At 41.1% G+C, this 24,724-nt stretch overlaps 1 protein-coding gene across 1 annotated transcript in view; it reads right to left on the bottom strand.

Moving 5' to 3' along the window:
• The window catches only part of adgb (androglobin), a gene marked incomplete at both ends in the record, with an annotated part of 36,970 nt that extends 12,860 nt beyond the window's left edge, over positions 1 to 24,110 (bottom strand). Inside the window, 22 exon segments of the mRNA XM_084000259.1 lie at positions 516 to 647; positions 1,085 to 1,223; positions 1,429 to 1,596; positions 3,155 to 3,269; positions 4,998 to 5,136; positions 5,450 to 5,558; positions 6,454 to 6,546; positions 6,703 to 6,766; positions 6,946 to 7,057; positions 7,896 to 7,941; positions 10,596 to 10,746; positions 11,260 to 11,353; positions 11,747 to 11,921; positions 12,679 to 12,752; positions 14,580 to 14,740; positions 17,378 to 17,464; positions 18,772 to 18,911; positions 21,515 to 21,691; positions 21,968 to 22,039; positions 23,203 to 23,295; positions 23,485 to 23,647; positions 24,052 to 24,110. Coding sequence (XP_083856385.1) covers positions 516 to 647; positions 1,085 to 1,223; positions 1,429 to 1,596; positions 3,155 to 3,269; positions 4,998 to 5,136; positions 5,450 to 5,558; positions 6,454 to 6,546; positions 6,703 to 6,766; positions 6,946 to 7,057; positions 7,896 to 7,941; positions 10,596 to 10,746; positions 11,260 to 11,353; positions 11,747 to 11,921; positions 12,679 to 12,752; positions 14,580 to 14,740; positions 17,378 to 17,464; positions 18,772 to 18,911; positions 21,515 to 21,691; positions 21,968 to 22,039; positions 23,203 to 23,295; positions 23,485 to 23,647; positions 24,052 to 24,110 — 2,563 coding nt within the window.
• Positions 24,111 to 24,724: the final 614 nt, after the last annotated feature.

The following is a 24,724-nucleotide window of genomic DNA, read 5'->3' as shown; positions in this document are numbered from 1 at the left end:
AGCAGGAATGCTGAATAAATTTAGAGGTGAAGCTCTTCAGTCCTCATTCTATTTATTCCCTCCTTCTTTCCTGGAAACTATCTAGTGCTGTCTTGTCTTCTCTTCACCATCTTTGAGGTTTGTCTATCGATGCAGGAATGTTGTGTTCATATGTGCTTGTGTTTCCCTCATGTGTGTGTATCCCCTCTGTGGCCACCCCTCATCTGTCAGGGTGTATTAGTAAGAGTGGCAGTCTCATCAATACATATTTGTGCCTCTGCTCAGAGGCTCAATACATGCCATCGGGCTCAATCAAACAGTGAGTGTAACAAGCAGAAGATGTTTTGTGTGTATCTAAATAATAATCTACAAAAGAAACACAGGCATTGTTTTGATTTTATTCTTCTTTAAAGCCTAGTTTAACCCTTAAGCTTGCTTCATTGTGAGAGACTTATCTGTTCTGAAAGATGAGAAGTAAATCTGATCATGATACTTCAATGAATATATGTTCCATGTGTGTGAATCAATGGCTTTACCAGGTTTTGAGGCATTGATGATTTCTCGCACCAAGTGCCTCCTGAATCCAGCCTGCAGAATGGTGGCCGCCTTCACCTCCTTGACTGTGGGCTGCCTGTTTCTCCAGTTTTCTGGAGGCTTTGACTCTGCAGCTAAATAACAGTGAAATACCATAAAATGCTGTTTGTTATACTGGTACAGTGTTTTAATCAACTGACTTCAGCACATATTTACTGTGAAAGGGTAATGAGGATATTGTGCAGTTTTTTTTTGTTTTTTTTTAAAAGTATATTTTTGGGCTTTTTTGCCTTTAATCGATAGAACATTCAAGAGAGAGACAGGAAATGGGAGGCAGAGAGAGGGGGAACGACATGTAGCAAAGGGCCACCTGAGTTGGGATTCAATACAGGGGACTACAGCCTCTGCACATGGGGTACCTGTTCCATCAACCAAGCCAAACGACACCCCGGAAATTGTGCAGTTTAAGGAGTTAGATTTGGTGCAACTGACAAACACTGTTAAATATGTGACACTCAACATTACACATCTTAGCTATATACTCAAATTTATGTAAATTGACAACACCTACATTTAAGTAAGCCTTCTTTGCAACCAGAGGCTAAGAGTGAAGGGTCAGCAGTGAGGGCCAGCACAGCAAACTTTTCTTCTGCTGTCATCTTCTTGCCCAGAGCCTCATACAGCATATGGTAAATTGCAGAGTTAAACACCTATTAGAGACACACAAACACATGCACATACACCATGTGCACAGGAAATAGAGGAGAGATATTAGCAGCATGATACTGTATGCTTATAAGTTGCACTTATCTTAGATGTAGCATTACTGCAATCAAATACCAAAGAAAGAAGTATTATGAGGTACCGTATTTACTGAATCTAAAGCACAACTGTGTGCCATCGCAAGTTAGTTACCTTGTGGTGTTCCCATTTTTCCAGGGTGGTATTGATGTTTTGGGGACAATGAGCCTCTTTTAGGGATCTTCTGGCTGCTAGCAGGTCCTGCTCACCACTGAAGGAAGCTACCACTCTGGACAAGGCTGTCCAGATGGATGAAGCCTGCTCAGTGAAACGAGCACTTTCCTTTTAAAAGATGAAAGCAGTGGGAATCATTATTTACTACAACAATTTAAAGCTGCTGTGCATAACTTTTAAATTCCTGTTAAATGTCCATTACATACAAGCCATCGCTAGATGAGATAACACAACACCCACTAAACCTATCAGCTCCCGAAATCTCTTGTGGAATTTTTCAGTATTTGTTGTTTTGAAGTTTGTGTTGGCAGGTGGCATTCCCGCGCCGCACACAGGAAATGACGCATTTCTGCTGACTACCAGAATTCAGAAGTAGACTGAAGCAGAAATCGGACTGAGGGCAGACACGGATGCTGCTTTACTGCTGTTATGAGTAGAATGTGTCGCTGTTACATGTACTGGACCAAGATATTGTATTATTGTCTTGGAAATTGAGCTATGAGTGTAATGTAATGTTAGCAATGGTACTACTGTATGAGTGTCATGTAATGTTAAACTGGAGAGGCTAATACTACATTGAGCTGAGTTAGCCGGTAAGCTAGGGCGAGGTTCATTCGTCAAAAAGGACGTGGAAACGCCAACATTTTCTCTAGGGGTCGACAGACGTTACGCACTGTACTGTAGCTTTAAGTGAATGTAAGTTCAAAAAACAAACAAAACAAGAACAGCAAAGCAGTATGCTCACAATGTCAACACATTTTTAGAGAATTTCAGTGGTGAAACAGTTCAGAATATTTAGGTCACATGTCCATAAACAGTGCTGGATCGTGAGTTAGGCTACAGATAAGATGAGAGCAGTTTCATGTTTTTCCCATATAGGTGAACTGACCATTCAATGTTTCTCACATAAAAAAGTAGTTTGAAAAATGATACATTTAGCAGAACAAGACATTATTTGAATATTGGCAGTTTCATTCTGCCTTGGTTCATTTTCTTCTGTTCTGAATGGTCATGATTAGATGTAGCCATGATTTAGATGATGATTACTCCCACATCTATAGTATATAAATAAATGAGAGAGATTGTATTCAGAAATTCCTTGGTCCAATACTTAATCTAGATTAAAAATATCAAAACATTATCAAAAAAGATAAGAGAGGATTGTGCAGACATGGAAGATAAATTCATGTTCTGAGTACTTTCTAGTTCAGTTGTTTAGTCATCACTGTTTTTTTTCCACTCAGTTTTAGCTTTGGACTATTCAAGGAAGAGACCTCAACATTTACATCGAAATTAAAACAAAATGCATATCTTCCCTTACATCAGAAATGTAAATGGTAAGGTGAATATATCTAGAAGCAGCAGGTGGCAGACAAGAGCAGAGAGGATGGTCAAATGAAAGTAGGGATATCTGCCTGCATATCTTGACTGTTCTGGAGGTATTTATTTTTCAAAAATTGGAGTCACAGTGTTTCCTTGAACTGCAATGGAGCTTCTCTCTGAAAAGCAGCATTCACTCATTAATAGAAAAAAAATGTTGCTCACTGTTTGTTATCTCAATCAAGCTAAAATCATCTCTTGAATCTCTCTTACATTCACAAAAGCTTTAGTATCTAATGAAATTACTATCACTGTCAAATTTGTCACAACTACAGGTCTTGGTCACCTTGGTAAGTAGTGAGATTATGGTTTCTTCATCCCCAAAGATGAAAGGTGTCTTGCTGCACAGGTGGATGTGGTAGCCCAGTGCTGCCTTTGTGTGGAAGGACAAGACTTGGCGCCTGGAGGCAAGAGAGAGAAAACTGAGCATTTTGAAAACAGGCACACACAATCCAGGTTTCCTGCACACTATTAATAACTCAAAAACTGTGATTCGCAACCTTTTTGGTATGTGACCCTCAAAAAGGTCTATACATAATTCTTTGTCAAAGGATGCATATATTTTTGTGTAGGCTACAAAATACAAGGAATGAATTGTGAGAAATACAGAACTATCCCCCCACTCAACACCCTGTGGCTCCACAGTTTGTGGGACATATAGACTAATGACTGATTCGAAATGCATGAAACAACAGTGCATTCCACTGAATAAATCCCTTTCAAGTCTTAATAGTGGAGCCGTGTTTCTGTCAGGTAATCGTGAGTGGGTCAAACGGTCAAAGAGCTGTAGCCTAATGTGCTTTCTACGAAGCGTCAAGCTCAGTTCACAAGGCCTGGTCAGACATGAGAGAGTGGAGCCCCACTTGCTTGGCCCCATTAGCTTTACATAATTTAGCCATCAGAGTCTAACTAGATGGATGAACACTGAGGCAGAGCTGGGCTTGAGTTGTAGGAGAATAGGGGATGGTACAAAAGGGATACAAATAGGAAAGCGAGAAAAGAAAAAGAGCACAGCAAGAGAGGAGGGAGGATGAGACAAATTGGAAGGAAAAGAAAAGATCAAAGAGGAAAACACAAATCACACAAAAATTAAAAGATGACTAGGGGGGCATGTTCAAACATTATAGATGAAAAGCAGAAGGTAAATAGTGTACCACATACAGATGGGCAGACATGGACACCAAAAAGGAAAAAGTAGTGTTGTAAAATGACTGCTGCCCAACACCATAGACACATCAGCAATTATCTCTTGGAGAGTGTACTATGGGGCATATGGGCACGATAAGTTGAGTGCTATGTGTGTGATTATGGCTCTGTGGTAATTGCACTGCTTCATACCTGCACCTGACCCCAGAAAGTAGGCCCTCTGCTTCTAGGCCAAGTAGCACCCATTAATAGAGACTAGGACAGATGCTTTTTACTGCTTTTCAGAGCATCTGAAGTACGCAGATACCCTCTGCTAACTTTATGATGGCTTTAAGTGGATCTCTGCATAGCTGCAAACACCACAACAACAGTTACATACATTACATTTACATTTATTTCTTCCATCACAAGCTCTCATTGGTCATGAGAGATAAATTAAATCACTTTTGTTGCACTATCTCCTGGTGGGAATTAGAATTTTGGGTAATTTTGAATTATTAGGTTTACAATTTAAATACTGTGTTAAAATTTGAAACAGGACTAATTTGAGAGAAAAATTGCATTACATAAATGTATCCTTAAAATTGATATGATAGATGAGCATTGTAAAATGGCAATACTGAGGAGAATATGAGATAGTATAAAAATCTGATAAGCTGACTATGGACATGTGTGAAGCCTCTGCCAGATAGTGTCAACTATTTAATTAGCATTTCATGTTAATGCCAAGATGGCCTACAGTCACTAATACAATAAGTACTAGCATATTAAATATTCTAAATATAAAATTACAATGCATATAGGACATGTTACTGTTATTCATAAATATGTGTTTTTTTTATGATGTCAAAGTGACCTTGACCTAAGCTTGATCTATGTGGAACACAGTTCTCAGTCTTCTATGTTATGATTGCAGGTGTAGAAAAACTACTTGGTTTGGGATTGAAGTGTGCCTGGAAAGAGAACGATCAATGCTGTCCTACCCTGGAGGTAAGTTAAGCATGTCTGCCTTGGAGGAGGTGGTCTTCATGGTGAGAATGGGCAGCTGAGACTGCAGACTCTTCCAGGAGTGAGGCTGGGCGGTGAGAACTGCAGACCTACACTCTGCTGACATTTCCTTTTCTAATTGGTGTTGTAGAGGGGAGTAAAAAGGTGTATTGGTCACAGACTATAATCAAATATCACAAGCACAGTAGGTCACATTAATAATTCATAAAGTTATTATGAATATGTACATAAAGTGTGGATTTGAAATTGGTTATGATATAGGTATGATTTGTGTGTACTGAAGGACAGTTATAAGAGTTATAATTGCTGCTGAAGAAACTAGTGAAGTTTCTTACATTATATTATCAGAAAATCTTTTTGTATCCAAGTACCTTTGTTTGTGTGTGCATGTGTGTGTCGGTGTGTGAGTGTATAGATAAACCCTTACTCTCCTCGGCTGTATCTCCCCAGAGTAGCAGAGCAGAGAAGCTGATGAGGATCTGGGAGGGTTGCAGGCTGTCAACACACAGGTAGTGAGTGCCTCTCACCTCTGAGCACTTGGTGGGAGACACACAAAAGCACACACACACACACACCGGACTTAGTTATCAGTAAGAAGACAGACATGGAACAGAAAAAGAGAGAAAGAGCAGAAAGCCATAGGGAGGGATGATGGATAAAAGGTGACTTAGTGGAAGAGAACCTGGAGGAAATTACAGAAGAGGGGAAGAAACGGGGTGAAAAGGAGGTAAGAGGAAGACATAAGAGGAGATAGAAAAGAGCTGAAGAGCTAAAGAAGAGATGAGGGGGAGAGGGCAAGATGGTGAATGTAGCGGTGTAAGAAAAAAACTGTGAGAAAGACAGAAAGATAGACAAATCAGGGGATAAAGATATAGGCCGGTAAAGACAGGTAGAGACGAGAGTGTCAAGAAAGGCGAGCATAATCAGCGCTCTATACATGCAGACATACAACACACACACTCAAAAACAAGATGACTTAATGATAAGTATGTATGCAATGCATGTGATATGAACAGGCACTTTATGTTGACTTGACATAGCCAGTCATTTGCACAGCACAAGCTCTGCCTCACAGATCTGGCCATGTTTCTGCTGCTTTGGCTGCAGTGAACTGGACCATGGTTAAATTTAGAAGTCTCTTTAAAATGCTCATTACTCACAAAGCTTTGCACAGCTTGCAAGCATTATATACTGTATCTGCAAACTTCTGACCCTCATCAAAAACGAATACATCTCTCTGGCTCTCCAACAAATGACCTGCACTTACACTGTTGGTGATACCAGGTTCTGAACAAAATAATGACTATTGGGTTTTAAAATGTCTTGTCAAAGCATGTACAAAGCTAGGTTGGATAATACATTACAAATACATTGCAAATCATCTGTTTGTTTGTATGCGATGTGCATCTGTGTGCGTTTGCACATGTGTACCTCAGGGCTTGCAACAGTAGATGACACAGGTCCTGAGATATTAGACGATCCATTGCAGCTGCTACCTGTTGCGGTTTTGGGCAGGACAGTGCTCTGCAGACAACAGATAAGTTACCGTAATAGAAATATGTCAATTACAAACAGCATGAATATGTAAAATCAAAAACACATGAAATTATGTAAGAAAATATATAAAGTATGAGCACTGGACAAATTAATCATTGGGTTATTTTGAGATGCATAATGTACCTTAAAGTGAGATTTATGGATATGATGTGGGTAGAACTGTGATTTATGGAACACTAATAGAGTCCTAGAAGAAAAACAGAAATAAATGCCAGTTATTTCCATGCCTTGTTAACAAAAGCAATTACAATGTTGATTGCATCATTTTTTAGGCACACAACTAACCTATTTCCAAGACTGTTTTGTTATTCTACAAATTACTACAGCATTGTGTGCAATACATATTTGTCTCTTAGTGTGTCTCACTGAAAGCATTTAGCAAAGTCCTCCAGGTCCACCCAGGTCTGCAGCAGGATGGGTTTGACAGGAGCTGAGAGTTGCTGAGTTACAGGCTCCTTCATTACAGATTTGGGTCGATCTAGAGTTGGAGTATAAAGCATAGAACTTAAATTAAAATTATTCATTACTGCAAATACATATCTGCAGCAATAAAGAAAAAGAATGATGTCCTTATCAAGCTGAGAATGATGTGAGTAACAAAATGTCTTTCCTCTAGTGACTCATAGCAAGTTATCCTAGACTCAAATCATTATCTTAAACACAGTGAATCGAATTGGCCAAACTCCCACATAATGGCATAGTGTAAGCGCACATGCACATCCATACTCCCACTCACTGACTCCCACTATCTCAATGCATGCAGAGCAAAGCCGCAGACATATGCACGCAGACGCACTCTCTACCCAAAACACACACAGACACACACACAGAGTTGCTCTGCCCCCGAGCTCTACTCAAAGCGAGAGTCTGATCAGAAAGCTGAGGCGGCGAGGGCCAGTGTCTCTGCTGCTGAGCAATGGTGGTCTGCTCACTCAAACTGCAGGTGTTACTAAGCAACTAAACGGGGGCAGAGAGAAGGCAGGGAATTGGCCGGTTGTCATAAGACATAATTTCAGTCCCATCTTCTTCAAAGTGTCGATGGAGTCATGGAGAGAAAGATGGATGGAGTGGAGGCGAGAGATGCAAATTCTTCTAATCACATTAATTGGACTATGCTGCACAGATGCTGTTCAAATCAACCAAAAACGAAGACCTTTGCTACTTTCATCAAGTCCAATAAACCAGAATTAATGAGCATCTGCCCTTTCTGGCAGCTTAATATTTGACCTCGGGTAAAGCGATTCTGTGTACAGATAAGGTACAGATTATTTTCAACATCCATGAGGGGCCCAGCATTGCAAAGGATCAGCCTTTACCATGGGAGATGTCATCATCGTCCTTCTTCCTGTCCTCTGCAGTAACCTAGAGGGACACAGAGAGAGAGAGAAAATAGAGAGTGAGAGAGGCATGAACAGTGAGTTGCTGATAAGAGTAACACTGCCAGAGATACGCCTCCACCCTCTAGTGATCCCATGCCAGCTGTGGTGTTGCGCCATTCTCGCCGAACACCACAGGACACGAGACACGGTTTAATGTGACAAGGGCTGCTCCTCCCCTGCTAAAAACACCACCAGGGAATACCAGCTCTAATTTACTTCGACCGTCAGTGACAGATGAGGAGTTATGTTGTTTAGCATGTTATTCCTCTTAGAGGGAAATTACTCAACAGCTCTGATTTCATGCTCGTCTGCCCAACACAATAAAGAAATATAGCTAATGAGTCATTAACAAATCCCTAAAATACCATCTTCTTTTGTCTGAGGAAGGCAGGGCATGATCCGGTCATGATGACATTACTAAAGCTCTGATAACAAAGCTGGATTCAAGTCCAAGCAGAGGGGTGCACCTGTATCAACTAGTGGTACTTTCCTCCAGGTCCCTTCATTTGGGGTTTTCTCCTTTGAGGAAAAATCTTGGTGAATGTCCGATAGTGGCTTATATGGCTTTGTGTCGTATGACTTCAAGCAACTCCTGCCAAGACTCCCTGATGAATCAGAGTGAGTGTGTGTGTGTGTGTGTGTGTGTGTGTGTGTGTGTGTGTGTGTGTGTGTGTGTGTGTGTGTGTGTGTGTGTGTGTGTGTGTGTATGTGTGTGTGTATGTGTGTGTGTCTGCGTGTGTGTGAGTCACCGCTTATTTGAATAAGTACCCAGAGGCTCAGACAGACGTAAAGAGGCATTGTGATTGGGAGGCACACTTGACCTCCTCTCCACCACTATAGCAACACCTTCCTGCAACAGAAATGTACGCGTGTTCACAAGAGTGCATAAAACTTTGAATAAAGCTCTAAGGCATGGCGTGTCCTGTCCACCCACATCATGCCACTCTATTCGATTGCTTGTCTTTACCTACATACAGTAAGAGAAGACACCGAGACTGATAGATCTTACACACAGGCCTCCTGGGATTTTAAGCTGCTGCTTTCAGAGGCGGCAGTTGTTGTTTTTTCTGTGATCAAATCACAGACATGAGTTGATGGGTGGAAGAGGCCGCATTTCTTTAATCCCATGGGGCTTTATTTTACAGAGCCAGAGTTAAATCTTTGCTCTCCGTATTTCACATTTCATCACATACTCTCCATATTTCACATTTTTCTCTGAAGTGTATCCCAATTCATGCATGAACAATATGACAAAAAATTAAGTTAAAAATCTCTTTGTGGCAGTTCGCAGGCACACAGAAATCCATAGATCTCACCACCCAACCTGGACTCTGGGAAGTGTAGTTCTCCGGCAACGGCAACCTGAAGCCATGGAGGTTCTTTAGTGATTTTGTGATTATCCACATTCCAGGCATATTAGAGGTTAAAACTGCACGCTTACTCCAGGGTCTGATGCTTTAACCCACACTAAAGTTGAGTGAGTAGGCCACTGGGGGTATTAGAGACATCATGTGACACCACTTTTTCTATTCTAGGAGCAAGGCACAGAGGTTGAGTCTGTTGGCCAGCGTTCAGAGAAACAGAGGGATCAAAAACAGGAAAAATTCCTTCTCAGTTGATGTACGGTCCTCTGAGCACATGACCCACCACGTGCTTTGCGAAAAGCAGGAACACACTTTCAGTTTAAACGTAGCATGCATGCATATGACATATACACGAACCAAATCTGCAAGAGTGCATGTGCACACACACATCAAACGACACATCAAATTAGCGTGTCCATACTGCCCTAGCCTAACCGCTCTATAACTGGTCACAGTTACACAAGAGGGCGATTAATATGAACTCTATTTTTTCTCTGTATGCTAGGAGTGAAGTGTAATAATGAACCCCCCAGGAGATGCAGACACTGATGGCACACCATCTAATTGCACTGCTTTTTTCATCAGCGCAGTACACGACCTCTCCCTGCATGAAACCCACGCGCCCGGTTCACCATCACCATACACCAGAGATTCTCTTTTCCCATATCTCCCTGTGTCTTGCTCCGCTTTCATCTCTCCCAGTCCGACAGTCACTTTCTTTCCATTTTTTTTCCAGTCCCCCTCATATCTTATTTGGTACATTTGTCCCCCTCTCTTTATTCCTCTCTATCTTTGTTTCTATCCTCGTCTCTGTGTCTATGTCTCTCTGCTCCTGCTCTGAACCCCACCCTCCCCTTCATCTCCCCTCCGTCACTGGTTCTCTCTTTAGTGCAGATGTGCCCCTGGTCAGTGGTGGCCTGGCTGGGAGACAACAGAAGTGACTTTGAGACTGGGGGATGGCAGCCTTGTTGTCACTGACACACAGAGCTACTCTGATGAGCCTCCAACTGCATACTTACAGGGTAGACAGAGGGGTGGGAGAATGGGGGAAAATGTAGGAAATAACAAGAGGAGGCAACAGTTGTTGTTTTTTTGCAGACAGCTGCTACTGTTTTAGTTTTTGGACACATAGCTCAGCCTCATAGCTATTAGATAAATGGCCCTGGGTAACCATGTTTAATTAAAGTTTTATATTAAACAACAAAATGCTCTGTAAAATGGTAAACACACACATACTGACCACATGTGCCCAGCAGAGAGTGATTCTGTGTACCTCTTTTTTGTTGGTGCTGTTTGCTGAGTTAGTGGTGCGTTCAGCTGCATCAGGCTCAAGGCCTTCTTGTTCTTCAGTCTCTTCTCTCTCAGCAATGGACACCAGAGGGGAACCATAGGAATACTTCCTCTGTGTGCTCTGCTTCACCTCCCTGACACATAAAGACACATATTCATGTGCACATACAGTACATTCACCATATCATCATCATCATCATCATCATCATCATCATCATCATGTCACATGCACCTCATCTTAACATAACATATAACATATTTAGACGCAGTACACCATATCATCTACTGTATGGTGCCAATGAGTCATATGTGTCATATTACATACAAATTAAATGACACCAGGGTATCATTTTATTTTAGCTTAAGAAGGTTGGCAAGCACTTTTACAGTCAGTATAGTAATAGGCAAGTGAAAATAAATCTGTTTATCAGCCTCTGTGTTGTTTCCCTGTTAAAGGGGGAAAGAGGGTATGAAATGGATTAACAGAAAAGATATGATTTTTATTGAAGATGTTTTCTTGTTATCTTTCCTCCATAGGGAGATCAGAGCACAAGCTAACTAATGGCCAAATGAGCAGAAGAACAGAAAGGCAGAAATTATACATATCACTTAATTTTGAGAGTTTTAGTTCATTTCAGTGTACACACTGCTCTGAGACTGAGCCAACGCTGCTCTTGGCACGGTAGGAGAGGAAAGGACTGGCAACCTCAATGAACTGCTCTGGTTTTGACAAAGGGATCTCTGCAAAAAGAGAAAAGAAAAATCCTTACACATCATGCCAACACTGCCTTTTCACACTCTGAATTCTTTCTACGTGTTCTTTTTTTTATACTCAGAGATCAGCTGATGTCAGCTATGCCCAACCTGAAACTATTAACAATACAGAAATGTTGTACCTATTCCCTTCCTATTTTCATTTGTGCATGTGGGACTGTATGCCCTCTGTACTCTAGGTTCTAAATCTCCTGTATTAACACTCTCCTTCCTTTCTAGTCAGATTTATTTATGAAATTCACCTACACTATTTGTTTGATATCCTCCCCTGCATCCTCCTGCTTGTTTCCCCTTCATCACCTTTTTTCCCAAACTTCATTTTAACATTTTTTTATTCCCTGCTTCCTGTCTCTCACTCACTCCGTGGTTCAGCAGTGACCACAATCTCCTTCTGTTGGCGGATTAGTTTCCAGCGAGGCACAGGTAGTGGTTTGTGTGGCGGCTCCAGTTGGCATGCCCGGATTCTGGTCAACAGGACTATGTGACTGTACAGCAAGGAGAGACTGTATCGACGCAGGGACTCTGAGGAGTCAGCCTGTGATCAAGTATATCGACAAATACACGGACATAAGTGTACATGTAGTACCCACTAAACATGCAAACAAATATTTAAAAATGCAGTTTAAAGTGAAAAACAAAAAAACATTGTCACCTGAAACCAACTCTACAGGTGAATTAATTCAGGATTTCACAGGAAGATTCTGATTTAAGTCAAGATCAGAGTGTTGAGGTCTTATAATACCTCCAAAGGAGAGGAAACTGTCCACCAATTAGCTTTTGCACGAGTGTAAATAATAAAGTGAAGCCTGTTGAGGCGAAGCATCCAAATAGAACACAACATGCCCCCAGATCACAAGCACTGTTATGTTTCATCTCCACCACCCACTGTTACAGTACTATGGGGTTTTGTGCAATTCCACATTGTTGTGCTATGTAACAGAAGTGACTCGACAGCACATACTTTAAAAAGTGTTGAAACTTAATTTGACAGTTCTGATGAAATCATAATTATATGAGATCACATATATTTATGTATAATTATTATATGTTACATATATATAATTTGATGAAGTAGTACTGCTTGGGTCAGACAACATTCCAGCCATTGCATCAAGACGATACAGCATTTGCATCATATTGTGCATCTCTGTAAGGTTGCCAAGTCTGTATAGTAAAGAAGACCAAATGCAATCTAAAGTTTTAATGGTTGCATATGTGTCATGCAACAGTGTAATGAGCATGTGTACTTTATATCTGTTAATCAAGAGAGGAGGAATAGTGAATAGCCATACCATTTGGCCAAACCCATAGGAATTAGTTGGCTGGAAAGGATAGTAGCTGGCACACACCACTACCTCCAGGGAACCTGAGAAACACAGAAAAAGAAGGCTTTAGTTTTTTTCAAGGTAATCAACAGGTAAACATAATAAAGATTTGCAAACTCGCACAACAAGTACATGGACCCACATGCATGTATGCTATTGAGGGTAACTGTTGACTTTTGAGGCTGACTCTGATTAACCATATTGATTAAGTAATACTAGTAGAATGTAGTAATGCAAAATTATGATGACAAAAGAAAATTAAACTAAATTTCACAACAAATTTTAGGTCAATTACTGGAGTATGAAAGCACCACATGCCTTCACAGGTATGACGAAGCCAATAAGACAGTGTCTAGGTTATCTACGCCTATGGATGGGTCCCACTCCTATAGTGCATCTTAAAGTACATTGTATACTTTAAGTGAGCGCATGCGCCAGAAGACATGGAAAATCAATTTGAAGGAATACGGTGAAGAGAGATGGGAGCACTGCCAGACTAACATAAAGGCTACACATTAAGAATTGAACAGAGAAGTGGTTTTCACACTGCATAGTGATTTATACATTTTGATTTATGCATTTCAATGGAATATAACACAGAATGAGCACGAAAAAGGCACGAGAGAGAGAGAGAGAGAGAGAGAGAGAGAGAGAGAGAGAGAGAGAGAGAGAGAGAGAGAGAGAGAGAGAGAGAGAGAGAGAGTGAGAGGGGGAGGGTTTGAATCTGTGTGTGGTGGGTGGCACAACTTGATGCATTTCATTAAAAAATAAAATTTTTGTTAAGTAATACCACTTTGTGCACGGAAGGCATTTCATTATGATAATACCAAACACTAACACTTAATTATTGTAAACAAGTGGAATTGTAGACGAGCCAAAGAGACAGATTACTGTCAAAAGGAGCAGGTGGGGGAATATGAGAAATAATTTTAATTCATACTAGATCACAATTGCAACAAAATGTCATGTTGTATTTTTGAATAGAGGGAGCTTCTTCCTTTGTATCACCACATATGATTTTCATCACAGTGTTATTTCTGATACAAAATCTGCTTCAAATTAAATGTGCAACCTAAATAAAGGCTTCATATCTCTATTACAATGACCTGAAACAACTCCAAATCTCTAACTCTTTTCTGAGGACATGTTTCAATCCTGCCTTCATCAGATAACCACACTTGACTTAGGAGGCTCCTCTGCCCTGCGGGAACACCAAATAATTCACCCTGCCACTGCTCCCTCTGCTGGTTTATTTATAGTCCACCATACACACATTAACCCTTCCTGCACTTCATAATACATGAGCTTGGGAAAACAGGAAGTGATGCTTGAAACGAAAGGAAGGAGAGAAAGCACTGGCAGTCTGACGACAGGGCTCAGAAGTTGACGTATTTTGCAGTATGGTGGCGTGATTGTGGACTTAGGCCTGGTCAGTAGAGCAATACTGTGACTGCTGCAAATGTACAAGGGTTATTACTGCCATAAGAAAATGGAATCATTGATAATGCAAGTTTCTGTGGGACAATGAAATATTCATTGTCATGCTCTATACTAGTTGAATTATGGATGCTGAGGGAGAAAACAGAGATTTACACACACACTGTGCATTCGCATATATTCATACAACTACACACACACACACACACACACACACACACACACACACACACACACACACACACGTATATGAATACACAAAGCAATAAAAGTATTCAGTGCATACAAATGATCACTAATGGCTGATAGATTCAATTGCCTCACTCAATTAGATGAGCATCCACAGTGTATAATTGAGATATTGAAATGTATGTTTGTGGAGATCGTATGTGCGTGTGTGTGTCTGACTGTGGCAAAATTCTGGCCTTTACTTTTCTCTTGCTCTGGCAGCTGGCTCTTGCTGTCACTCAGGCTGGAATCTCTCCCTGCAGTTGGATCCACAGTCTGGGGCTTTGTCTCTGGTAAACTCTCATCAGGGTGTGTAAATATAGGAAGAGTGTCTTCTAAGAAATTCCAGATTTCCCCCCCAGATCTGAAAGGAGGTTAAAGAGAACACAGAAACGTTTCAGTTTTTGTTCCCCATTTCTTTTACTGTCCCTGTATTTGCAGTATAATGGGCTGCACCATTTACATCAGGGCTATTCAATTGGCGGCCCGCGGGCCACATCCGGCCCCGAACCAATGTCCGAGTGGCCCGGCTCGTGGTGACCCCCCCTCCAAAAAAAAAAAAAAAAGACACAGAGGGAAACACGTTTTGCGAGAACTCCAAATCCCTACTGTTGTTCAGACAGTGAATGCACCACTCAACGCAGCCTAGCAACACGCAACCCACCCAGTCAGTGCGTTGTTTTGAAAGTTACCGGTAGAACCGAGGCTTGGTCGGTCACGGTCAGCTGCTCTCCAGAAACACCGTGTAGGGCCACAGCCGCTCGTCGCGGAGCGGGAGGCTTCGCCGCGGCGGACGGGCGGACGGCCGAGGCCGAGGCGAGGCTGCCCTCCGTGGTCCTGTGGTGCTACAGGTCAGCGAGAGACGAGTCGCCCCGTCCGTCCGGGGCTGACGGTCCGACGGACCTCACTCCACACCGGGCCGCTGTGGCGCGACACGGTGTTTCTGGAGAGCACGCTGACCTACCCTCAGCCCTCCTATCAGCCAACAATAAACCGTGGTGGCTGGTTAATACTCCACCAGTCTCTCCTTTCAGCCACACATGAGCACCGTCCACGCAGTGACAGCACGCCACGCTCCGCTGTCCTTTCTTTTTTCTTTTTTCTTTTTTCTTTTTGAGGGAATGAAGTTTAATTTAAACGCAACTAAATACTAGCAATGGAATCAGAACAGTAACTTGATTAGGATAGCTACTTTTCAAAGGAATAATCCGTAATCAAATACTTTCCCAGAGTAATTTGCCCCAAATGGCTTTTTGCTCCTTGTTTTTCACCAATCAAAATATGTTAGAAAATAAATCTTTGTTCATCTTTAGGCCTAATTTTAAGACTAGGCTACATTTAGTGATTTACATAACCCCCTGCTGTAAACCTCAGTGGAAACTCAGAGGACAGTAGGCCTCAGGAAACTTTTCGTTCCTAAAAAAAACCCTCCAATTCAAAGCATTAACAGCTACACCTTTACTACTACTACTTTTATTGACTCATTCTCTTTTTTCTTGCTGTGCAGATTTGTTTTTAATAGCTAATGCTGGGTTTAAAAAATGCCCCTCATTTGTCATAACCTTCTTATTGACCGCTGAAAATGTCCGGCCCGGCTTAAGGTCTCGGTTTTAAAATCTGGCCCCACTGAATTTGTAATTGAATAGCCCTGATTTACATCATTATACTATCTCTTTCTCTCAAAAATAAAGTAGTCGATATAGCATAATATATTTTAATATTAACACATCCTTTAGACATTTTTTATTTTCATTTAACCTCACAGACACAACACAACATAAGGACAAAACCAGTCAAGTGTGAAGATGGAGCTACACCCTCAATTTGCTATATTTAAGGGCTATCTCCATACATTCAGACTGACAGCGGCAATATGATAGTATCTAAAGTTAATATACCAGAAACAGTGAGCATTATCTTTGCATGATTATCAAGTAAAAGGGAGCTAGACTTGTTACTGTATTTGACATGAACAACCTTTTTTTTAGCATTGTAATGTCATTGACATATGCAAATCTGTAAAGATTCCTCCTAAAGGTTGCTCTTTTTGCTACCAACTGGTTAAAATCTGGCTTGAATTACACCATGTACCGCCCCTTTTTCAGTAATCTCCAAAAGAAGCTCTGATATGGTTGCTCCTCTCTCAAATAGGTCCTGTCAGCTCAGGAGATGTGAATGATAGTAAGTGGAAGATAAAGAGACACCGGAGTATAATACTGACTAAAATAAAAATAAGCCATTTTTAATATATAACTTTGGATGTAGTTTTGTGGTTTACATTAATGGTTGCTCTAAGCATCAGTCAGAATACTGATTTTCTTATCACTTATTCCATACGGGTGCCACTGGAATTGAATATGATTATGTAAATAAAACCCTCTGTATGGGTGTGCTCGTGGATAGGAACACATAAGACTACGTATCCATGTGTCACAAATCAATCTGGAAGGCAAACACAGTCATGCCCACTGCTTGTACGTGTTGATAGACTCCCCAGGCGACTCACTAACAGAAGCCAACCTGCTGAGCTAGAGAGAATAACATTCCCGGCTCCACTCCAAAACACTGTTGCCCCATTAAAGTTCCATCACTGACAAGCTGAGATTCTCCACAACACACTGCCTCTCCTCCCCCTTTATTACATATCTCCTTGTTTCCATTGTAGACCGTAGTCATTTCCCCCCAAAGTCTGATTTTCTTCAGACTGTTCTAGACTGGTACTACTTCTCACTCACAATCTATATGGTTTTGCAACAGTACACATTACAAAATAGTAAACTTGAGAGGGAGAAATGTGCCTTGTAAGCCTGTGAGTCAGTTAGGTGTCACAGCCTTTATTGTGATAAACTACTAGAGATTAGATTGTCTGTCTGCCTCTCACTTTTTTCGTACAGGAGAAGAATGAGAATGTCAAACCATCTATCAATGACACAAAGGACCATTTTAGAGCATACCACTAGAGACAAAGAAGGAGAGGAAGGTGGACCAATAAGGATCTTACTTTAAAGGCCTGATTTCTGGAATCCAGCCGGTGAGGGTGTGGATAAAGGTGAACTCACCCATCTCCCCACAGGCCTCCGACACAACACTGAAACACACATCAGAAAACAATTAAAAACAACAACAGTTTATTTGAGCAAAATGACCAATGCAAAGAACTAGACACTCCACTCAAACCACCTATAGTGGCATTGGTGCCAGTTTGAGGTCATAGTTTCAATATGGTAAATCAAGCACATAACACAGTTGGTATTTAAGAGGTTTAACTCGTTGCTAAGCAACTGACAACAAGAATAGATGTCATTTTCTCTTTTCAAAAATGGTGAGGGACTGTGTATTGCGTCTAATATAATGTTATGGAAGGGCAGGAATAAATGCAGAAACAGCAAAATGGTAACAGGAGACAACTGTATGGTGTTTTTTTCTACACATCTACACAGACTGACTTTACGTTCTACATTTTAAAGTATGAATTACTTCAGGGATTTCGTAAAACTCTCTAAATGATTTTTGAGTGTGTATCCTTCACACCCAATTTTCAGGCGAAACAGATGGCTGCAGCTGCTCTAATTGGTCCTCTTGTGGCCAACCTGTCCAGTCCATCGTTACGACAGCCGAGGAAGTGAAATCAATACATCTTGATTGGTAATGTTACAGTCCATAACCATTACATAAAAGCTACTGAGCACCAAAGTGAAAGGAGCCCTCTATTTCAGCTTGCTTTATTAAAAAATGACAACAACATTTTTAAGAGCATCAGAAGACACCTAGGTAGTCCTAGTTCAGCATGTAGAACTTTCACTACAGCTTATAAATGATTCACCTGGAGAGAGACTCCTTTGTTTCCTGTCCTGGATAAAACATTTATGTCTCGACCTTCAGTGGACACTGGAACAGCCACCTTTTACACACGCCATGTCGCCCCATCACAGACACGCACATTGCCTGTCTGTCACCAAATTAAACTCAGCCCAAGGCAGAGATTAAGTCAGGTGATGGTGTGGTTGAGTCAGCAAAAGGCCCTCTGTGGAGGTTCCTGTGCACTGATGTTGGTGCTGCTCCATGTGTGTACATGTTGTTTCTAGACAACGTACACACATGAGATATATATATCAAACAATGAATTTAAAATTAGACAATAGCACAACCCTGGAAACGACTTTACTGAAGGGTTGGTTTACAGGGTGAGAACAAAAGGTTAGTGTGTATAATGTGTGATGTATTTTACAGTGGTGTTATTAGAGCCAGGCTGCATAGTGGGGATGTACTAGGATATAAGGCTGAGTCTGTTCTTAAGCTGTCTTACTTTAAGACTATAATAACAACTGTTTCCCAACTCCCCGAGGCAATGCTGATATGCTTATAGAGTTTATGTTGGAATAAACAGTAACTCACTTTGTGCTAGCCACTTTAATGAGAGCCTTAGCCAGCAACATTGGCCACAGCTCTGATTGGCAGGTTGAGGCAGGGAGGAGAAGGTTATTTTCCTCATCAAACGGCATGTAGTCATCTATTGTGATCTTCCTCCAGCAACCCTGAAAACAAAGGAGGACACAGTGAGTGAACATGTGGTATAACGATCATTGCACCTCAAATATTAACACAGTGAAACACTGAATAGCACTGGATAAACTCGGGCATAAGCTGTTTCATTCATGTTTTTTACCATTTTGTCTGCCACCAGCTGACTGGTAACATCCAGTCATACATGTCTACAATCAGTCTTCTGAGACCCTCATGCCAATGCTGCTTGCTGAGGCAGATTCCTCCACAACCCCTCTGATTCTGATTCTTCACACAGCAGATCCCAAAAAATAGAGCCCTTTCTGCCAAATGTTACAACATAACCATTCGCAATAAAGGCTGAATTGCCTTTACTGAAATAGTAATTTTACGTTAGAGAGGAGCTAATGTGATTGATACCATTTCCTAAAAACATCTACTGCTATATAATATGATCAATTTATTCTCCCATTTCCAAGTGTGCAACATGAGTAGCTTCACCACAACAAACACTAAAACCAGATTTAAAACACTATGGGCCTGTTTTACTAAGATTCCAGATAAGGGGGAGCTAAATTGCATGCTCCTGGTAAAATTTTGCGTGTTTGTTTGGCATGCAAAACAGGTGATCCACTAAGAGTAACCCGCTAAATGACAGCACGCGCAAACTGCAGTATTTAGATTTTTAACACACTTAATGTTGGTGCTGCTCCATGTGTGTACATTGACTAGAAATAAACTCAACCCAGATTTTGTCCTATAATAGTTAGTTCTGTGATTTATTATAAACTGCTACAGTTAGCTGGAATGACCCAGACATGAGGAAATGCAGAGATATAAGAACTTTTGCCCTGGCAGGTATTACATCAATAAAGGCTTTAGCAAAGATATGCCAGTTAAGACTTGCCTTTCAAATGTGCTAAATAAAGATGCAAAAACAGCCACTGCAATCTGTTCAGGTTTGACAGAAATGCCTATATTTGCATTATCATTAAGGCAAACACGCTAAATGGATTGCGCATACTATTTTGCTCGTTTGAGAGACGCAATCCTCAGTGCACCCGGTTAGTAGATCAGCTTCAACATGTGTTGAAATCAAGTTTGCACACGTTTTTACACACGCAAACCTTTAGTAAATCAGGATCTATATGTAACTAATCACCACAACATCTCTGATCTATGGATTTCATTTTCATATTCCATATTTCCCCTAGTATTAGCTAAGCTTGCATCTTTTCATATGTGGTGTCAGAGCTTGTTTCATGCGATCTGTGGAGTGGTCTGTCTACTGGCCGTCTGGGGGAGTTTCACACTGCTTGTAAGGAAAAGCAGCACAAGCAGATGATAATCTGACTGGCTGTTCACAGCTGTGCCTCCCTTATCTCTGAGAGCAGTGTGCACAAGCAATGCAGTCCTATATACAGTGCAGGAAGGCACACTCTCTTTCTTGATTCTTCCACTATCTTGTCAAACCATCGCCCCAAGGAGGAGCTTGATGTGTTCACAGATGGGGTAAAATAGAGTGCGAAAGGGCAAGTTAGAGGAGAACTGAAGAAAAGGGGGGACGGGGGGACCGACAGAGTTGTCGGATGGTGAAAAAGCAGGGTGGCAAAATGCAAACAGGGTGGTTTTTCACAGCGCTGTGAAGGAAGAAACAGCAATAAGATTGTTGATGAACAATAAAGGATGAGAAAAGATGGGGAGGCTATGAGTCAAAATAGGCAGAGAAACAGGAACGAGGGTTGGGGGCTGGGTGCTTAATGCCATCTCAACAACCATCTGTTTGTGTGCTCTGGTTGGCACGAGGACTGCTGCCTACAACCGTGTCATGCTTGTTTGTCAAGGCGAGAGCCACAGTGTTACAGGACACCACCACTTTTAGCTGCGTCTTTTTCTCTCTCGTTGACCCAAATTGTTACACAGGAAGAAGTTCCCTTTCTGAAGTGACGCAATGATGTGTTCATTCATGTCCATTACCTAGAAATCTGTGGCACATACTGAAACTCACAGGCCAGCAACTTTTCATAGTATCCCAATGATGACCTTTATCTTGAGCCAAAAATCTGTAAAAACCCTTACACTTAACGACTGATATAAATGATAATGAAGTGCATAAAGTCCTCGCTGGGTTGTCCCTGCTCTCATAGACTTACTAGGCATCAATATCCAACTTGAGCCATGCTCTCTGAGAAGCAGCTGACTCCTGTTAAGCCTTATCTATTCATCAGGCAATGTATGAAGCCCAGCCACTTCTGGCACAGCAGTGAGACTGATTGATTTGAGCTCTGAGTGGATAAGGCTTTCTCATTCCTCCCCGCCTCCATCCTCAGTCCATCCCCATTCCCCTCTCATCTGCTGCATCCTATGGGGTCTGCTGAACAATACAATGCAATTTTATGTCATCCATTACTTCAAGCGTGTCTCCTCCAAAAGAGAGTGATTAACAAAGAGGCATTGTAACAGAACGACTTCATGTAAAAGGATGTCAGGATTTTTACCATGTTTTCGCATTTTCACACAGTGCAAAGATCAGACCAATAGGACAACTTGTAATAAATATGAATTCACAAAGTCTTCAGAAGACTCAGATAACTGTGTATGAGTGGTTGCTTGTATGTGTTTGTGTCTTGCTTACCATCCAGTAGAGCTTGACCAAGTATTTTCCATAGTTGTTGTAGAGAGGCACATGATTTTTCACCACCTTACACAGCGAGTAGATGTGTTCCCAAGGTTTCCAGTCATGCTGTTCTGTAGATGTGCTGTTATGAAGTGTCCAAGTGATATAGATCTCACTGATGATCCACCTCATTATCTTGATCGGGGATGGAGGAGAGAGGGGGGAGAAAAGTAATCACGGGTCCAATAACTACCAACCAATCTTTAAATCTATTCGCCGAAACGGCAATTATCTAATCAATCATTCACTAAATCAACTGGGCATTGCATTATACCCGAGTCTCATTCATTTCTGTCAGTCAGGCGTCACCACATTTGACATGTAAATTAAACTATCCAAGTGCTGATCAATACTGGCTAGCCAAAAGTCAATGTGATTTTTACTGGACTAGTAGAAAGTGTTGAAACTAACCTCACTGTGAATCAGGTGATCATTTGGGGAGATTAGGTCAAACGTCATTTGATTTTCAACAACGACAGGACCCTGAAAGAAAGCGCATCCTTGTTTACTTTGCAGGGACAGATTTATACCTTCATCTGATGAGTGACAAACTTTCCGATTTAAGATTATTAGATATTACGTTGTCACATCTTCACATACATACATACATACATATTTACATATCCATTAAAATAACACAGTGGCAAACCAACATTAGAATATCACTGTCACATACTGCATCACGTTTAAAAAGAGCATGAATATTTGACCTACTTTCTGCTTCCTTTCTAATCCCAAGGCCTAAACTGGTCTAACCCTGCCATGATACTCTCTGTCTGTCTGTGATGAATATTTAACCATCATGTTCATAGACTCCTTCATGTTACTCAATAATTGGAATTAATGAGCTAGCTAGGTGATGGTGAGAAAGGTTTTCTGTGGGTCACAGGAGGAAGCTTTTTCTCTCATTACTGCAGACACTCTAAATGAAAGCTACACTTTTGATAAGTTCAGTCAATCACACCAGACTTGGAAATAGGAGTATGTCTGTATATACACAGTATAGCCCAATTCAGGGGGAACATCACAGCGGAAGTGGTGCCTGCATCTGCATAGCTGATTGCAGTTTTGATTAGCCCATTGTTCCTCTTGTATGAAATTAATAAAAAATGCCTTTGACATCTTAAGTGAAAAGGCAGCATGTGACCTACCAAGGACTTATTCAGAACACAGGAAGCTTCCAGTAATTGCTAAATACTGCTCTGAGAGAGGGGTAATGGAAAAGTAGAGTGAAGCAATTAAAATTTAACTGGAGGTGACTAGAAACCAGATTTCCATAACTACATTTCACACTATGTAGCAAAGAAATGAACTTTTTTAATGTATGTAATAGCTGCAATCATTGAATCAGTTACTGAGCCTGTCAATTATTCTGATTAAGAGATGTGTTTATATGATCATTAGACTGATATGAAATCACTTCACCATCCCTACTGGTGTATACGTGCACAACATAATTGCTGGATGATTTTGATTATGTTATCATTGGCGTCAGTTTGAACTGCTGCATAATCTACACTTAACCTGTCCTAGTGTACAACAAGTGTTTCAGTTTACACAGCCATGGATCAACATCGTCAAATTGACATTGACATGTCCTGTTCCATTAGAAACCATATCATTTTTTATAGAGGGATGAAGGTCACCTTGTTGACAATAAACTCTGTGGGACGTTTCCAGGAGTGCACTTTCAAAGATCGAGGCAGGGAGATTTTTCCCGCAGGATCTTCAAAAAATGACTGCAGACCCAAAGCAGACAAATAAAGTTGTAATGAAAAACTATATTAGTGGACAAAGAAACAATATAGTGTCAACATTAATAACAGCTGAGATGTGGGGAAGGAATGATGAGGGAAGAAGATTTGCACTGTATAGCAAACTGATAAATGATCCATTTGAATATCAGATGTTTTCTGCTCCACATTTACCCCACTGGGACTCTTGCTTGTCTTTCCATCTTCAGCTCCTTTACTTGAGTCCCATTTCTCTTTGCCGACTTCTACATCGCTCCACTCAGGCCAAATGGGGAATTTGCACTTCCACGTAGCAGCTCCAAGGCTCTCAGAGGAAGTAGCAACTAAGGACGCTGCTCTGAAATGATGACACATAGCAATTCCTTTCATTTGTTCTCGGCTTCCCCTTTGTCAATATTTAGCAGCAAAATTAGCCAGTTCAGAAGCAGAGATTCAGTCAAGAGTAAACTCAGTAAATCTCTTGTTTACACTCTCACAGCTAAAGTGGTATTAGCTTATTAGATACTGCTGGCTGTTATCCTTATGATGATCACAGGATTAAGGACTAAGGATTAACACATACCATATGTGATTATGGACATGTCAAGTGGCTCTCAGGCCTCTGACAAACAGTGAGAGATAAAAGTTTGACGCTGATGGTTAGCCAGCTTTTAGCTTAATGCAGTGCAGGCTGGCGCTAATGCTAACTAACTTACAGGTGTCCAACATCAACGCTAATTAACAACATAAACTGAAACTCACTCGGATAAAGACACTTTGCTGGAGACCGACTCCTTTTTCTTTGGCCCTGCCTTGGACATTGCACTTGGAGTGATGAATATGTCAGGAAAATTGAGCAGGAAGCAAAGAAGTCGGGTTAACACCCCGGGAGGCGCGTTTGTTTGGAAACGTCTCTGCCCTTAGAAGTTTGTATGTAGCTAGGCAACAGAGCTTTAACGTGGGTGGAGTCTTGGACTGTTGCATCACCGGTTACTATAGTGAGGGGTGGGCAGATTTTACCATTGAAAGATCATGATGAAGACGTTTGTATGATGTCTTGTAAGTTGTTTGTATAATGTCTCAAATATGATAATAAAGTTTGTTTGAAAAAAAAAACACTATAAACTTACCACGTGGCCGTGTTGCTCTACATTTAAACTAGCAACAGATGGAAAAACGTTAAAAACACACTTCAAAAGAAGCTAAGTTGCACTGTATTTCCTCAAGGCTGTCTCCGTGTGATGTATTTAATTTGGCTAGTTGATGTGTAGGCTAACATCTGCACAACACAACACAACTGACACGCCTCCAATGCATTCCTGCTCTGGGAACAATTTGGTGTGTGGAAGAGCACAAGTTGTAGTGTTGTCTGATGACTATCACACACTGTTTCTTAAGTGGAGTCACATGATGCACTCTCTCTCTCTCTCAAACA

This window comes from Trachurus trachurus (assembly GCF_905171665.1).
Source record: "Trachurus trachurus genome assembly, chromosome: 24".
Classification (NCBI taxonomy): Eukaryota; Metazoa; Chordata; class Actinopteri; order Carangiformes; family Carangidae; genus Trachurus; species Trachurus trachurus.
This window is presented reverse-complemented; position numbering and strand designations above follow the sequence as displayed.